Source organism: Trichosurus vulpecula, chromosome 4, assembly GCF_011100635.1.
Source record: "Trichosurus vulpecula isolate mTriVul1 chromosome 4, mTriVul1.pri, whole genome shotgun sequence".
Taxonomy (NCBI): Eukaryota; Metazoa; Chordata; class Mammalia; order Diprotodontia; family Phalangeridae; genus Trichosurus; species Trichosurus vulpecula.
The window spans coordinates 108900390-108918264 of NC_050576.1; the positions used below are offsets into that span (position 1 = coordinate 108900390).

The 17875-nt window shown below is 42.6% G+C and overlaps 1 protein-coding gene across 2 annotated transcripts in view; it reads right to left on the reverse strand.

The window, feature by feature from the left end:
• The window catches only part of FCMR (Fc fragment of IgM receptor), a 28963-nt gene that overhangs the window by 3246 nt on the left and 7842 nt on the right, over positions 1 to 17875 (reverse strand). The window contains exons 3-8 of one of the 2 annotated variants that reach the window (XM_036753688.1): positions 13566 to 13898; positions 12332 to 12427; positions 11400 to 11610; positions 9700 to 9827; positions 7834 to 8019; positions 6131 to 6186 (exon numbers count right to left, since the gene is read on the reverse strand). In XM_036753688.1, coding sequence (XP_036609583.1) covers positions 6131 to 6186; positions 7834 to 8019; positions 9700 to 9827; positions 11400 to 11610; positions 12332 to 12427; positions 13566 to 13898 — 1010 coding nt within the window. The remainder of the gene's footprint in view (positions 1 to 6130; positions 6187 to 7833; positions 8020 to 9699; positions 9828 to 11399; positions 11611 to 12331; positions 12428 to 13565; positions 13899 to 17875) is intronic. The other variant, XM_036753689.1, reaches the window with a different exon arrangement.

The following is a 17875-nucleotide window of genomic DNA, read 5'->3' on the forward strand; positions in this document are numbered from 1 at the left end:
GGGGCAGAACTGTAACTAGGCTGGAGTGATCGAGACTTTGCTTCAGGGTATAAAATTAATAATCTAGCATTTATATAGCATCTGTTATGTGCCAGGGAGTATGTTAAGTACTTTACAAATTTCATCTCACTGGATCCTTACAACGTCGGGTCGTTGTTATTATCTGTTAGTGTTAAGTACTGTTTTTATCCTCATTTTACAGATGAGGAAACTGAGGCAAAGAGAAGTTAAACAACTTGCCCAAGGTCACACAGCTAGTAAGAGTCTCCAGCTGGATTTGAACTCAGGTCTCCAGGCCCAGCACTCTACTCATTTTACCAACTAGCTGCCTCAAAAACTAGCATAAAAACTGTACTCCTTCCATACAGAAGGAGTTAGGAGATTGAAAATTCCAAAGATGACTGAGGATTGATATAAAAGATGTTCAGGGTGCAGGCGACCATGGGAACACTATACTACAGATTGTTCATCTTCCTTTTGTTTCATAAAAATATCCTCATCCCATCTGTACCTACCCCTCTTTCTCTTCCATTTCTCTTTTTCTGGCACATTCCCTTCTTAAGCAGTATCACCTGTCCCTAGCAAAGAAGAATAACAATTCCAACACTACCATCTTTCTCCCATGATGGGAGAAGGCCTCCAGAAGGCCCCTTCTAATGGAATAGAAAGAGCCTGGCACTCCAAATCCCCTGGGTTGGACCAGATGACCTCAGAGGTCCCTTCCAAAGAAGAAATTCTAACTTCTAAGGCACTACAGTAACTGATTGTCCCTCCCATCCAACTGAATTTGTCCTAATGACTTCCTGTGTTATTTTCACATCATGAATTACACATTGGATCTGAGGGAATGTATGCTCGCGGCTACCACCTCATTTGGGTGTTGCTTACTTTGGGCAGTGGTTGCCTCAGAGATAATACTGCTAGCAATCACTTTGGTTTGGGGCATTTCTTTGATTCCTGGAAGAATTCATCCTGGACAACTTCTAATTAGGAAGCTCCCTAGCACATTTAGAAAACATTACACCTTTTAAAAAGAGGATTTATATTGTTGGCACAGCATGTCAGGAGATTCCCTAAGAAGCTGAATCGCCTTAAGAAAATCACTTTGACTTTCATAGCCTCAGTTTCTTAATTTGTATGCCTGGCAGTGTGCTCATGCTAAGAAAATAATCAAAAGAGAATGCTGTGAAATTATAATGACCGAGATTGACCCCAAAGAAGATGTATGAAGATGTACCTCTCCCTCTTCTTTGTAGGGATGGGGATGGGGAGGGACTATACATGTCAAATATAATATTAAAATTGGTTGATGTATTGGGTTTTTTTGCTGAACTGTTTTCTTTTCTTTTATTATTCCTTGATAGAAGCAAGAGTATGCTGGAGTCAGCTTGTTCTGGCTCATGAGAGCTGGTTGTTAAATTTTTGGTGTGAGCATTTACACCTCAGAAATTGGCAAATGCTACAAATCAGGGGTTGATTTTTTTGTTTTGTTGGCTGTCTAGACTTAAGAAAGTGATGGAGAAAATGCTGATAAGGTAGATTTAATTATGTGTACATTTTTCACACCAGAGAACCAGTTGTTAAATGTTTACTAGCACTCCCTTGGTTACATGGAATGGTTCTTTGGGAAAGGTCAGGGGAAAGATATGTTGGGAAATATGGGTGATAGCAAAACAAAAGATGCCAATTGAATTTTAGGAAGGAAAAGGAGCACATAGAATATAATGAAAATGAGTCAGCATCTTGTTTCAAGTTGAATTTGTGCCTGGTTTTCAAGGGAATCTCTCTTTGTTGGTTGCAGGCAGACAGTGTAAAAAAAAAAGAAAGAAGGAGGGAATCAAGGCCTGGCTCATCCACAGATGACTGTAATTTCCTGGTTGAGAAGCACACAGCCAACCTGAGACCACTGTGTGGAGAACCTGACCAGAAGCTAGGACTGAGTCCATCAAAGATGGGAGAAGCAGCAGCTACAACTTTTACAAGTTTGGAAGGTGATTCAGGTGCCCCAGATGCAGGGGGTTCACAACTTCTGTTAAGAAGGTGACACGGTATAGAGGCATGAACTAGGACCCAGGAGACCTGAGTTCAGACTCTGTTCTGCCATCCATCACCAATCTCATGACCCCCAGCCTTGGAGAGGCAGCTATGGGAGCCCCATAGCCAAATGGTAGAAGTTCCTGGACCCAAGCCCCCTAGACAGAGGAAGGAGGATTTCCAGAGCAGTGCCAACTTCAGGGCTGCCTTCCTATCAGTCTTAAATTCAAGAGTTCCAAAACCCAGTCTCCTGGAGAGGGAATCTCTTGGGGAGGGGGAGATTGCATGTGTGACGGATGGAGAAGGATGGAGGAGAATGAAAGGACTAAAGCCACAAGGTGGGAGAGACCCTTCTAGGTGATTTGGGGCAAGTCTCTTCTTCCTGAGCTTCAATTTCTTTTTCTGTAAAATAAGGAGGTTGGTCCATCAATTCCTTTCCAGACCAAAGATTCTATAAGTCTAATAGATGATGGGAATGTTGGTTTAGAGCTGGAAGAGACCTTAGAGATCATCTAGTCCAACCCTCTTATTTTACAGAACAGGAAACTGAGGTACAAAGACATGAAGTGACGGAGGCTACACTGGTAGTAAGTGGTAGAGTCTGGTTTTGCATCCAAGAGTCGTGGCCCTAAGGAAGTCTGCAGATGTATGCAAATGAAGATCAAACTGTTGGTGTTCATGCTTTCAGTTCCCGGACAGCTCCCAGTAGGGTCTGCCTCATGTGTAAGTGGAAAAAACAGGTGCCCAGTGAGGTGATCTGGAGGGCCAGCCCTGGGAATCCCCCTGCTCAGAAATGATCTCCTCCACTGACCTGTGACACAGCCTTTGTGTAAGAAGACATCCTCTTTAAAAATGCAAATTCCTCCTGGGCCCATAAAAACTTTAGGTTATCAGTCATTCACCCTTCAATTTGTGGTTCAGTCCTGCCCCACTCTTCATGACCTCATTTTTGGGTCTCCTTGGCAGAGATACCAGAGTGATTTGCCATTTCCTTCTCCAGCTTATTTTACAGATGAGGAAACTGAGGCAAACAGGGTGAAATGATTTGTCCAGGGTCACATAGCTTGTGTCTAAGGCCAGATTTGAACTCAGGACTTTCTGACTCCGGTCCCCGTGTGTACTCTGTCCACTGCACCACCTAGCTGCCCCCATACTTCAATAAGTCAGCTTAATTATGGATCCCCGAGGTTCTAGTATTAATGGAGCATATGTTTTAATGACCCAGGGACCACTTAGGGAAAGGTGGACTACAGAGGGCCCCAACATGGCAGGGCTTTGGGCAGCCTGAAGGACAATGGGGTGAAGTAGGGGTAGGGGTAGAGATGAAGAGTGGGAGAAGAAAGGGAGATGGGAAGTGCTTGAAGACAAAATTCCACTTGGTCATTTTGCCAGAGTCACCCTGTACAAGAGCTCAAGGTGAGGGCAAACTTGGCTACCCATTCAAGACTGGATCATTCTGAAAGACCATCCATCTGGGTCCCAGTAGGGAAGGGGGAATACTCACTTCAGACTCCTCATTGGCCAGTGTGAATATTCTACAGCAGGGACAGGCAAGTTCTAGCCCTGGTAGAGAGTGAACTTCACATCCCCTAGTCAGTCTGTGGGTTCATAAAGGACTTCAGAAGAGCATCTCATCCAAGCCTCTCTCATTTTGCAGATGAGCATCCTGAGGCCCAGGGAAGTGGAGGCTTGCCCAAGGTCACATAAGTGATAGTCATCATAAGTGGGATTTGAACCCATGCCATTTGCCTGCAGAGTAAGTGTCCATTCCACTCTATTGAGTCAATATTTCTGTAGGCATCCTCTCCTGCTAGGAAGTTGCTAGGCTACTGAATGTTGTTGTTTTTCAGTTGCTTCAGTCATATCTACCTCCTCGTGACCCTATATGGGTTTTCTTGGCAGAGATACTGGAGTGGTTTTCCATTTCCTTCTCCAGCTCATTTTACAGATGAAGAAACTGAGGCAAACAGGTTTAAGTGACTTAAGTCACACAACTAGTAAGCGTCTGAGGCCAGATTTGAACTCAGGTTCTCCTGATTCCAGGGCTGGTGCTCTATCCACTGTGCTACCTAGCTGCCCAGGCTATTGAACAGTCAAATTAAATACCCTTCTCCTATTAATTTTAAAAGATAATCAGGGGATTGTTTTCTATTTCTCAAAAGAAAATACATTGAATTAGTTTGGTTTTTACTTGGATGTGACCTTTGATGGTTTTCCCCCTCTGAATTAATGATGCTTAACCAAAAGTAAGGGTCCCCATTCCTGATTAGACAAATGCCAAAAGAAGAAGGAAGCTAGGTGATGCAGCAGACAGAGTCAGGACCTAGAGTCAGGAAAAACTGAGTTCAAATCTGGCCCCAGATAGTTAGGAATCTTGTGATCCCCAGTGAGTCACTTTGCCTCTAGTCTACCTTAGTTTCCTCCCCTGTAAAATGAAGCTAATAACAGCACCTGACTTCCAGGATTGCTATAAGGACCAAAGGAGATAAAACTGGAAGCCTCAGTTGGGCAGAAAGTGCACTGGCCTAGGTAGGCCACAAGAGAACCAGGTTTAAATGCCATCTCTGCCATGGATCTAATGTGTCATCTTGGACAATCACTTCTCTGGGCCTCAGTTTTCTCATCTGGAATGTGGAGGTGAGCCCTTCTAGCTCTGACAATCTATGACTCCTGGGCCTGAGGTTTCCAGTGGCAGCTGAGCAGCTTTCTATGAATCAGCTTGGTATCCTGACAAGGACACTGCATCTGACATGCTCACTGTCCTCAAGGGTCTAAAGGTTTCTTTAAGGTTTGAGAAGCACCTTATATTTGTCTCATTTTAGAAATATTTGTTGATTGGTTGCCATATAGAGCCAAGCTTCTAGACGTAGGAGTCTAAGAGAGAAAAAAGAGCCTAGAGCTCAAGCAGTCTTGAGATGGAACTCTTGGCCCAAGAACTGTCTACAGGACCTCTAGATATCCCAAAGGTTGTTACTCCTCTTCGTTTCTGCCTACTACCAGCTCACTTATGCATTATAACTGGATGTCCCTTTGATTAGAATTGTTTGCCCCCAGAGGAAAGAACCAAAAAGAATGCATAGAAATTGTAGATAGGCAAATTTAGCCTTGACATCAGGGAAAAAAAACCCCAACAATACCTCCCCAATAGTTAATTGGAGACGTTGCTGTTTGTTTTTGAAGAGGACCAATGACATCACAGAATCATGTCTTGACTCGCTTGTGAATTGGATTTAAGCTAGGCAGAGTTGCACAAAGTCATCAGCCTCATGCTCTTCCAAAGTCATCAAAATCCAGGGGCAAGACAAAAGTCAGGACAACTGGCGATGACCCACAAAGCAGTGGATGACCTTGGTGTCTTTGATGCCTGACCAAACTACACAGCTCCTGCTCCTGCCACTTTTGTGGCCATTGGAACAAATTGTTCTCATCTGTCATTTCCACCAGGGGAAGGCTTCACATGCTTGAGGTAGACACCTCCCCAACTCACCAATGGGTTTGAGGCCTAATAGTAATGTGCTCAGGACATCTATTTTAACTCGTCTGCAGAGCCAACAGTTTTACTGGGGTGTGGCCACTGCACATGCTACAGCTTCTTGGAACCAAAAGTGAGAGTTGGGTGGCAGGTGGGCACCAAAGGTAGATGAGCAGCCCTGAAAAGGGTTCTGCAAGTCCTCATACCAGAAGTTCTAGTCCTCCCTGAACAGGTAGAATGGGCCGTCTCAGGAGGTGGTAGGTTCCCTCACTCTAGAGATCTTCAAGGAGAGCCTGGATGATCCCTTACTTACCAGAGATGTTAGAGTAGGATTCTTTCCAATATGGTGTAGAATAGATGGCCACTGAGGTCCCTTCCAATTTTTAAATTTCATGTTTACTAACAATAACTAGCATTCAAATATCACCTACTATGAGTCAGGCGCTGCCCCAAGTGCGTTACAAATATTAGCATCCTGGCAATTGCCATTTACAAGCCTAAGGAAAGTCTAAGCCTCCATTTTCCAATACCCTCCAACAAAGTCATTGTGAAGATTGAATGAGGTGAGGGATATGATGGCTTTCTGTAGGTGAAGGGCATTAGCAGAGGAGGTAAAGTGCTCACCTGGGTAGGAGTAGAAGGTTCTGCAATTCTGGGGCCACTGGCAGGCATCTGCTCACCTAGAAAATAGGATAGAAGTGAGGCGATGTCTCAACAACATTCACCCTCTTGACTCTGCCTGCCCCTTGCCAGCCACACCACCTCCCTACTCTGTATTTGGAAGGAACTTTGGCAGCTCACAAGGGGATGGAATGGATGACAGCAGAAAGAGTCCCTTAGGGTCTGCTTTGTACACACACACACACACACGTATGTATACACATACATATGTATATATGTGTGTGTGTATATGTGTGTATGTGTGTGTATATTCTATATATGTTTTATATATATATGTGTATATATATATATATATGTATATATATATATATATATATATCCACTGATAGACTATAAACTCTTTGAGGGCAAGAACTGTTTCATTTCTGTCTTTGTATCTCTAGCATTCAGCACAGCGCTGGCATATGGTAGACACAATTCATTAATGATGATGATGATACTGCTAACATCTATGTAGCTCTTTTAAGTTCATTCAGCACTTTGTATTGATCTCATTTTTCAAATTCTTGACAATTGATTGCCAAATAGAGCCAAGGCACCAGAGATAGAGCTTCAATGGAGTCTGGGGGAGAAGGAAAATAGGCCCAAGCAGCCTTGGAATTGAACCTCTGATCTAGGAGCCATCTACACTTCTAGATGACCCCCAAGGCCATCACTCCTCATTTTCGCCCGCTGCCAACTAGCCTCTGTGTTATGGCAGGATGCTCCTCTAAGAACCTTAATTAGGGCAGATTAAGCCAGCCTTTGGCCCAGGACACCAAAGGTCACAGGATTGGCAGTCATTTTCCTCCTGTATAGAAACAACTCATCCTAGCCCCTGGTCAGAAAGGGATACTGGACCTGCAATTTTCTGCCTATACAGGACTTCTGGAGGAGGAAAGACCTTCCGCCATTGCAGGTTGACACTTTCTTTGTGGTCTTAGAGTTGCCTAGCATGCCAAGGGTGACTTGCACAGGGTCACACCTCTAGGATGTGTCCAAGGTAGGACCAGAACCCAGGTCTTCCTGGCTCAGATACTGGCTCTCTATCCACTACAATACACTGCTTTTTAGCACCTAGTTAGCAAGAAAACGTAATTAAAATATGGAGTTATCATTTTTATTGGGGGAAGGGATTGGGGGTGAGAGGAGATATTGTCATAGTGTAGTGATAGGAAGAACAGACATACAAGGGGGTCATTGAAGCATCTTTTTGAAACACAGTATTGTCGTGAGGATCAAATGAGATATTTGTCCATAGAAACCTTAAAGCACTCTATCAGCATTATCATCTATCAATCCATTAGTGTCATTTATTATTGCATTATATTAAATATAATTCTCTTTTTCTGTTCCACTTTGTATATGAAAATGCTTTCTCTCTCTCTTTATTAGGTATTTGTTAATATAAAATAAAGTAGAATAAAATACCATAAAATAAATGGGAAGCTCCCAGAACTTCCTCCCTGCTTTACTTAAGGATGATCCCAGGTGAGTTCATTGCTTCTCCAGTCTGCCTTGCTCTCTCTCCTTCCCTCAATGGCATCCTCAGCAGTATCCATAGGGTCTGCTGTACCCATAGGATCTTTTCCCTCCCTTCCTGATCAAATTTCACTCTATTTTTTCCAGGCACTAAAATTGTCCCCCCCATCCCTACCCCTTCTCACCATTCTGGTCAGCTCTTTGAACTTGTCGTGGGCAGGCACTGTAGATGTTGTGTTGAGAACGGAATCTATTAGAGACAGGCCGGTGGAGGCGCCTCTGGTGGGAGCGGTGCAGGTGGGAATGAGCTCTCTGGGAGGCCTCCAGAGCACTCATCCTCATAGTCAGTCTGTCGAGCCTCCTGGAAAGAGCTTCCCGGGAAGAAAGATCACAAGGTCATCAATCTAAGCTGGAAGGGACCTTAGTCCCTTGGACTAAGTTGGCCATCTAGTCCAACCCTTTCATTTTACAAAGTAAGAAACAAAACCAGCACAGGGAGGCTAAATGATTGACAGGTGGTCAAAAAGATCTCAAGTACCAGAGCCAAGATTTGAACCCAATTAGTGGAGGAGAAAGAGGAAAAGAGATCAATAGCTTTAGAAGTCTCTGGACATTCTTTCCTAAGAAGGATCTTAACCAATAGGCCTCATCCCAGATAAATGAATGGCAGGCCTTGCTCATTTAGGCAGATGTCTAAGAGTTGATGATGCCAATCTCTTCTCCCATAGTCTTCTAAGGACTCTAAAGGAACAGGGATAATCAGAAATAAAGCCAATCTCAGACTCTCTGAATTCCTTCTTCCTTCGGTCCTTGCTCTACCCGTCTGGTCAGAGCTATAGAAAGTGGGGGTATGTGCGGGTGGCAGTTTTGACCGCAGTACGTTGAATTCCCACCCATGCTTTAGAGCAGAGGTTCTTAGCCTGGGATCTAGGGTGGTGCATGGATAGGTTTCAGAGTGTCTATGAATTTGGATGGGAAATCTTTATTTCAATATATTTCCTTTGTAATCTTATATATTTTGTTTTATGTATTTAAAACATTATTCTGAAAAAGGGCCTATAGACATCACCAGGCTGCCAAAGGAATCCATGACACACAAAAGGTCAAGGACCCCTGATGTAAAGACCAGTTCCAAGGCCAAATCCTCCATCAAGGCTCCTGATTTTCTCAGCCCTCACCCGTGCCATTTTGTTTTATACCTCTCTGAGGGACTTGTCATGTAATAATGTACACCATAGTCATCTCTCTCACCAAAATCTTCCAATGCCTCATTGTAGTCTAGAGGTGGACCAGGGGCCTTAAAGGATAGGCCTGCATAACGTAAGCTCTGCCAGATCTTACCAAGCCAGAAGGTCATTGAAGAGAGGCCTAGTGTAGGATCATCTTAACTTGGGATTTGTGAACTTATTTCAAAAAATATTCTGATAATTTTATTTTAATGTTTCCCTTGGAATCCTATGCATTTGATGCATTTAAAAATGCTGTTCTGAGAGGCTGTCCATAGGTTTCCTCAGATTGCCAAAGGGGTCCATGATACAAAAGGTTAAGAACCCCTTTACTAGATGATCTCTGAGGTCCCTTCCAGTATGGAAAGAGGTGGAAAAATTTGGGGAGACTCAGAAAGTTACCTTTCTTCATTCTTCCTCTTTTCCTGGCCAATTCCCTTGGTCTTTGTCTCCCTTTATCTCTTCCACCCAAGTTTCCATCTAAGATTTAGCTCAAGCATCACTTGCTTTTCTGGGTGTCTCCCTACCCCTACCCCATCTTGGCTGCTAGGTTTCTTCCCAAAGTTACCTTGTGTTTGCTTGGGTTGGATTTGGTGTATACCTTTACATGTGGAAGTTGTTTCACCCATTAGAAGGAAAGATCCTTGAGAAGAAGGACTGGTTCATTTTTGTCTTTAGATCTTTAGAATCTATCCTAACACATATTGTGTCCCTAACTCTAATCCAAGCCCATCAATGGCTCCTTGACTTGGCAGAAGGTACTCTAATGTGTGTCTTCAGGCACTACAATGCTGCCTTCCTTGGGAATCGGACCCCAGCACTTACCTCTCCTTTTCTGCAATGATCTTCCCAACACCATTCCTAGAAGCATCATCAAGATAATGCCCAGGGTGGCAGGGATCAGGATGTGAAATCCCCCATCCTTCTTCACAGATGATCCAAAGTAGGAGGCACTGGCCAGAATAGAGAGAGTGGTAGATAAGGGACTATATAGAGAAGCAGGTGGATTTAAGCAAGGAATATTGGATGTCATCAAACCTAAGGACAGTTGTTAAGAGTTTTTGCAGGATAGAATTTGTGCCCTCACCCCATTGCCACAATCCCCACACAATCCAAATTTGCCAGCGTGACAATAGCCAAAAGTCTTCTATGACATGTGTACCCTCACAGATTGTCTTTTTGCCCACTGTTCCCCACTGAAGCATCTCATCAGCTCCAGACAGCCCACGTTCTTGACATGGTGTAATGGAAAGAGTACAGTATTTGTAATCAGATGACCTGAGTTCCAACCCCAATTCTGTTAAGTTCTACTAATGTGACCCCCATGCAAATTACTTCTTATTTCTGGCCTTCAGTTTCCATCTTTGAAAAAATAAGGCCTTTGGCCTTGATCAGTGGTCTCCAAGCTCTTTTGATCTTGTGTCCCATAAATAATTCTTTTTCTTGGTGGCTATGCTTGTGGGGGACAGATTTTCCCAATGGCATTTGCATTCTTGCTGTGGTTGGTGCCCAGATTGGGGTTAGGTTACAACTGCTCTGAGTGACTGGCTCAGTAGAGAGAAGGTTGGCAACCCATGGAACAGAGGGAGGGGGTGGAGTAGAAGGGAATGCTAGGTTATAATGAGTAAAGATTAGCTTGGTTGTGTTGGAGAAACATCCCATGATTCGCTAACCTGGAGAGGTTGGGATTTGACCCATCTTCCCACCCTCTGATTGGTTGATCATAGGTCCCTTGGGGTAAAGCTTTGTTCCTCTGGGAGTCATGCCATACTTCTTTCTTCTTTGGAGAACCCTTCTGGAAAGCCTTCTAAGTTCTTTTCTATCTCTGACAGTCTGCTAATTTTGACCTTCTCTTATCTCTACTTAGAGGCAGCTAGGTTGTACAATGGATCATAGTGACTGGACTCAGGAGACCCAGAGTTCAAATATGACCCCAGACATTTATTGGTTGTGTGATCCTGGGCAAGATACCTCACCTATCTGCCTCAGGTTCTTCAACTGTGAAATGGGTGCTATAATGATGGCACCTACCTTCCAGAGCTGTTTCAAGGCTCAAATGAGATAATATTTGTAAAGTGCTTAGCACAGTGCCTGTCACGTGGCAGGCACTTAATATTATTACATTATTATTAAATATCTGATTTAATAATTTGAAATAATTATTAAATATTAAAATGATTACTAAAATGCTTATTTCCTCCCTTCCCATCCAAAGAAACTGGTCCTTCCCTCAGTCTCTTCTAGGCACTCTTTTAGAGAACTAGGATCTAATCCTCATTAATGGTGAAATGATATCAAATGAGATAATAAATGTAAATCATTATATAAAGCTCATCATTGTTGTCATAGTCATCATTTTACTCCCTAAATCAGATGTTCAACAGTGGCCTTCTGCAGACAGTTCTGACAGAGTGGACTTTGTGGGAGGGGCTTAAGTACTGGAGTGGGTGAAGGGATCTTTCTATGATATGTCCCAAACCACATAGGGCCCTGACCCTGCTACCAGAAGCACTGCCAGGGCTTACCTTTCACCTCGTAGCCTGGTGTGATGGGAATAACTGACAGTGGAGGGCCGGAGTAGTCTGCTGAGGTGTAGAGTCTTTGAGGCCACAGGGGATCGGGAGGTCTGGGAGGCAACTGCTGCTGCTAAGGTAGTTCTCTGACGGCTGGTGGGAGAAGGGTCCAAGGGTGGTTGGGTTTGTTGTGGCTGGATCCTTGGTGCTGAAGTGCTTGTTGCTGGGAGATGAAGGAAATTGCAATGAATTGGTGCCATGCCAACTGCATGCCAAGCCCAAGGGCACAAGGGGCTCCTTATAGATCCCTGGAGAGCCAGTGAAGCCAACACATACACAAATGAGTCTGGTAGGGGACTGGGAGAACCAGGAAAGGACTCAGACTACAGATTGGAGATGTCTGCCCTGGATCTTTTCTGCTCAACCACTTTCTGATATCTAGTCACTGCAATCAAAGATTGAGGCTCAGGCTGTGCCAAATGAAGACACTGAACAGGAGGGTGAGAGGAGATGGCTAGCTTTCCATAAAGGAAAAGCCTATCAGTGACTCAACTCTCTTTTACAAGCCCCTTTGAGAATTAGATAACATCTGCTTATGCTAGCCCCTAGAAGACCTTCAGGATGGGACAGTGCAAGCCTATTCATTCTATTCACTTTTTCTTCTTCCTCTTTTCCTGGCTCTTTCCTTTTCTCTCTTCCTCCTCTCCTCTTTTTAATTTCTTCTCCTTTCCCTCTTCCTTCCTCTTTTCTAATTTTCATTGTTTTTATCCCCTACTCTTCCCTTCTCCCTTTTCCCTCCCTCCATCCTTCCCTTCCATCTCTGTCTCCTTCCCCTCTTCTTTCTCTCTTTGACCTCCTCCTTCCTTCTCCCACTTCCTCCATCTCCATCCACCCTCACTCTCTTTCTTCCTCCCTCCTTTCCCCCTGGGATTAACAAACCTGACCTTGGGTGGTGGGCAAAGAGGAAGAAGCCTCATTGGATATCCAGGGAGGTAGAGGGGGTTCAAAGAAGTCAGGATCCTCCCAGAATGGGTCATATTCTGTGGTGGGGTAGAAGAAGGACATGTTGAGCACCGGGATCATGGGAATGAGGTCTGTATATTTTGGATGGAGAGAGGGAAAGGAATATGGGAGGTGGGGGAGGGGATGGAGAGAGGAAGTTAGGGGATACTCTACGGGATGAAGTGAAGCCTGCTGAAACTAAAGAAATGTACATGGAAGAGAGACAGGGACAGAAGAAGGACGAGGAAAGAAGCTTCCCAGAAGGGGAAATCTTACAAGGTGGTGTAGGAAATAAGGAAAGCTGTTGTTTGGGGGAAGTTCCCTCTGATCACCAACACCTCTTAAAGGAGCAAGGGAGATAGGAGAGGATTGGGGTGATAGCAGCTGAGGTACAGGACACAAATGAAATCTACAATTGGTATAACTCTAAAGCAATGAGCCAGATTTGTGATAGCATGTTCCTTGTTTATATCACTCCTTATCTTACACTTCTTTCTGTTGTGCCTTATTCTCTTCCTCTCCCTCCCTACCATCAATTATACTTTTTAAGGGTTAATTATCTAGACAATGGATTATAGTATTTTTTAGATTCCTTTATCCTCCTCTTCTTCCTCCTCTTCCTCTTCCTCTGTTCTCTCCTTTTCTTCTCTTCTTTCTTTTTCCTTAAATTCTTCTCTTCCTTCATCTTTTTCTCTCCCTTCTCCCTCTCCCCAGGTTAAATCCCCTTCTATACCTCTTTCTCCTCTGAATTCCTTTTCTTGATCTTCATTTTTCCTTCTCTTCTCTCCTACTTTTCTTCTCCCTATCCTCCTCCTCCTCTTCAAACTCATCCTATTGATTAACTTTGGCCAGCTCCCTATTTACTTGCCTTTCCCCAAGAAAATAAGGAAAAGCCATAAAGAGCCATATACTTTGCTCCTTATGAGCATCTTGAGAAGAAAATCTCAGGCTAGAGGCAAGTGAAATTGGTAGCTAAAATAGTATTTGGGGATTATCTGTGCAAGCCATTTAACCAGGGTTCCCATTCACTGCTGGCTTTAGCTTCGACAGTTGATGATGTGAAACGCTGGTCTGAAAGAATGAAGGATTTAGTTGCCTTCACATTTCCAAGTGAGAAAGAAGGTACCATCTCCTTTCTTGGGAATATCGGGATCTCCAAGCAGTCAGGACACCTACCAGGCATGACTGTGAGAATCACTTTCCAGGTCTTCCTCCTGTCTGTTTTCTTGCCCATCCCACAGGCATAGCTGCCGTTGTCCTCTTCTTTCAGCTTCCTCAGTTCTACCAGGAACACATTCTCCTCAGGGAGCAGCTTCAGTGAGACTCTGCCCTTATAGTCCGGCCCCACAAATGATGTACTTGACACTACTATGGAGCACTGTCTGGGACCAATTTCCCGACAGAGATAATAACTCTGTAGTGGGTCCTTCAATGGACACTCGATGTCAATGTATCCTCCCAGCTCTCCAGACAATGTTGTTTCTCCAAGTGGCTTCAGAGCCTTTGAGACTACAAGGAAACAGAATTAGTGTAAAGAAAGTATTAGCTCCATCACAGGCTCAGCCCTGCCCCTTTAGGAACCTGGATATTAATCTTGGGAGAATATAGTCCTTCATAATTCACTCCAAAGAAGCAATGCGGTGCCATGGAATAAATATAAACACATTTGAAAATGATATGATGAAGATGAATGTGAGATGATCTCTAGGACTTGACTCTCAACTAAAAATGAACTAAGATTATTAATAATTAATAAAATAGCAGGAAATAAAATGAATCCACAAAACAATCAATAACCTTTCTGTATAATGCAAAATAAAGCCTCAACATTAAGAGATAGAAAAAGAAATCACATTCAAATTATCTGCAGAATGAATAAAGTATCTGAGAGCCCATCTACCAAGACACTCCCAGAATTTATATGAATGAAAGTACAATTTTTTTCTTCCTTCCTTCCTTCCTTCCTTCCTTCCTTCCTTCCTTCCTCCCTCCCTTCCTTCCTTCCTTTCTTCTTTTCCTTCCTTCCTTCCTTCCTCCCTTCCTTCCTTTCTTCTTTTTCTTCCTTCCTTCCTTTTTTCTTCCTTTTAGAAATAAAAGAAGACAAATAATTTGAGAGATGTTAATTGTCCATGGTTGTACTGCGCAAAGATAACAGAAATCGGGATATTACCAAAATTACTTTGTAGATTTGATGCCATACCAATCAAACAACCAAGGGATTATTTTATAGCACTAAACACAATAACAGAATTTACCTGGAAGAACGAAAGGTGAAGAACATCAGAGGAAAGAATGACAAAAAGGTGAATGAAAACGATCCAGCAATAACATACCTTAAATTATATGATAAAGTAATACTCATTAAAATAACTTGGCACTGCTGCAAAAAACAGAAAAGTGGATCAGTGAACAGATAAGGTAAATAAAAACTAGAATCAATTGGATATAATAGTATGATGTTTGAAAACACTAACCACTGAGATAAAGACTCTCTATTTGATGAAAATCACTGAGAAAAGTAACGAAAAGCAGTCAGGCAAATATTAGGTTTGGATCAACACCTACATCCTACCACAGAGATGTAATGGATACTTGACTAAATACAGTCATGTCCTAAAAATCATTGGTTGATGAAGGAAGAAGGCATAACTCACAAGTATAGGAAAACAAAAAGTTCTACTTAAAACAGGACAGAAATGATCATAATAGATGAAATGAACAATTTGGTTGCATAAAATTAGCAAGCTTTTGCACATGAAAAGCAAATGCAGTTAGAAAGAGAAGGGAAGTCATTCGGGTGGGGGGTGGTGATTTTGCCAGAAAATTCATTTAATAAAGATCTAATATACAAGATATATAAAGAATTGCCTGAAATATGAGAATATAAGCCATCAATACATTAATACTCAAAGAACGTGAACAGATAGTTCTCAAGTAAAGAAATAAAGGCTATCAACAACCGTATGAAAAAAAATGTTCCAAATAACTAATAATAGAAGAAATGCAAATCAAAGCAACTCAGAGGTTCTGCCTCATGACCCGTTAGATTGGCAAAGAGGAAAATAGTGAGTTATGGGGATTGTGGAAGGAAGGCACATTTGTGTACTGATGGTGAAGTGTGACTTTGTTTAAACTAAAGTTTAAATTTAAAACTTGGAGTTTATTGACTTGTCTTGGGTCACACAGCTATTATGTGTCAGAAGCAGGGCTTGAACTTGGGTCTTCCTGACTCCAAGGCCAACAGACTATGCTGTATGTATGTATGTATGTATGTATGTATATATATATGTATATGTATGTATATACCTACATACGTACATTCATCACATGTATATCATAGTTGAATATTTATAATTCTTTATTTGCTAAGTTAAAGACTCCTTCAAAGGAAGAAATCTAAACTTTCAATGACTGTAGTAAAAATAAACCCTACACATCACTAATAATTAAAGAAATATAAATTAAAGCACTTCTGAAGTTCCATCTCCTGACAGACCCATCAGACTGATAAAAGAGGAATATGGCAAATGTTGGAGGTGTTGTGGGTAAACAGGCACACTAATGTATTGTTGCTGTAGCTGTGAAATAAGCTAGTCATGCTAGAAAGAAATTTGGAACTGTGCCAAGAAGATTTGTTAAACTATGCACCACTACTAGGTCTATCCCCCAAAGAAAGAGGAAAAAACTCATGCATATAACAATATTTAGAGACAGTTAATAAATGTTTATTAAATACTTACTGTATGCTAGGCTGGGGATGCTGGGGATAAAAAGAAAGTTCAAAGATAGTCCCTGCTTTCAAGGAGCTCACAGTCTAACAGCGAGGGGGTGGGAGGGGAGACAATATGTGACAATTATGGACAAATTATCTAGGAACAGGATAAACTCAGAAAAATCAAGAAAGGGAAAGAAGTAGAATTAAGAGGGATCATGAAAGTCTTCTTGGAGAAGATGGGATATTAGCCCAGACTAAAAGGAAGCTACAAAAGCCAGGAGGTAGTGATGAGGATGGAGAACATCCAGGCATGGGAAACAGTCAGTGAAGATGTCTAGAGTACCTTGTAGGAAGATCACTTTGAGAGTTGGATGAAAGACGGACTAGAGTGGAGAAAGACTTTTGGCAGAGAGACCAAGCAGAAGACTGTTGCAATAGTGCAGGCTGGAAGTATCTGTAGCAGGGTGATTGTAGGGTCAGAGGAGAGAAGGGGGCATATGTGAGGGATATTATAAAGGTAAGATCAACTGTCCTTGGCAACGGATTGGATACAGGGGGTGAAAGAGAATGAGAAGTTGGGGATAACCCTTATGTTGTGAATCTAAGTGATGGGGAGGATGATGGTACCCTCAATAGTAATAGGGAAGTTTGGAAGGGGGAAGGATTTGGGAGGAAAAGATATTGAGTCCAGTTTTGGACATATTAAGTTTAAGATACCTACAGGACATTTATTTTGAGATGTCAAATAGGCAGTTGAAGATACAAGACTGGAGGTCAGCCAAGGGGTTAGGACTGGATCAGTAGACTGGAGTATAATCAGCATAGAGATGATAATAAAACCCATGGGCACTGATGAGATCACCAAGTGAAACAGTAGACAAAGAAGAAAAAAAAGGGCCCAGGACAGAGACCTGGGAGCCACCTAAGTTTAGCATATATGATCTGGATGAAGGTCTGACAAAACAGACTGAAAGGAGCAGTCAGGTAGGTAGGAAGAGAACTAAGAGAGAGTAGTGTCACAAAATCCTAGAGAGAAGAGATTATCATGGAGATAAAGGTGATCAACAGTCTCAAACACTGCAAAGAGGTCAAGGACGAGGACTGAGAAAAGGCCATTAGATTTGTCAGTCAATCAGTCAGTCAATAAACATTTATTAAGTGCTTACTGTGTGCCAGGTACTGTGCTCAGCACTAGATTTGGCAATTAAGAGCTCATTAGTAACTCTGGAAAGATTACATTAAGTTGAATAACGAAGTTGAAAGCCAGACTGTAGACAATTGAAGAAGACACTGAGAGGAAAGGAAGTGGAGGCACCTGTGGTAGATGACTTCCTGAATGAGTTTAGCCACAAAAAGGGAAGAGACATATGGGATGCCTAGCTAGCAGGGATGAATGGTGAAGTGAGGGGTTTTTTGAAGATAGGTGAAACATGAGTATGTTTGTAGGCAGTAGGGAAGCAGTCAATGAGTGGACAGAGAGATTGCAGGCAAGTGAGAGTGGGTATGATAGAGGGGACAATCTGCTGGAGAAAATGGCATAAAATGGGCTCACTTGGCAAAGGGAAGGGCCGACTCTTCCCTTGAGGAGTGAAGGAGGAGGTAGTGGCAGAAAGGATGTGAAGGATGCAAAGAAGAAAAGGCCTGAATTTTTTATAGCAACTCTTTTTATAATAGCCCCAATTGGAAACTAAGGAGATGACCTGTTGAAGAACAGATAAACAAATTATACTACATTAATATAATATAATAATGTTGTGCCATAAGAAATGAT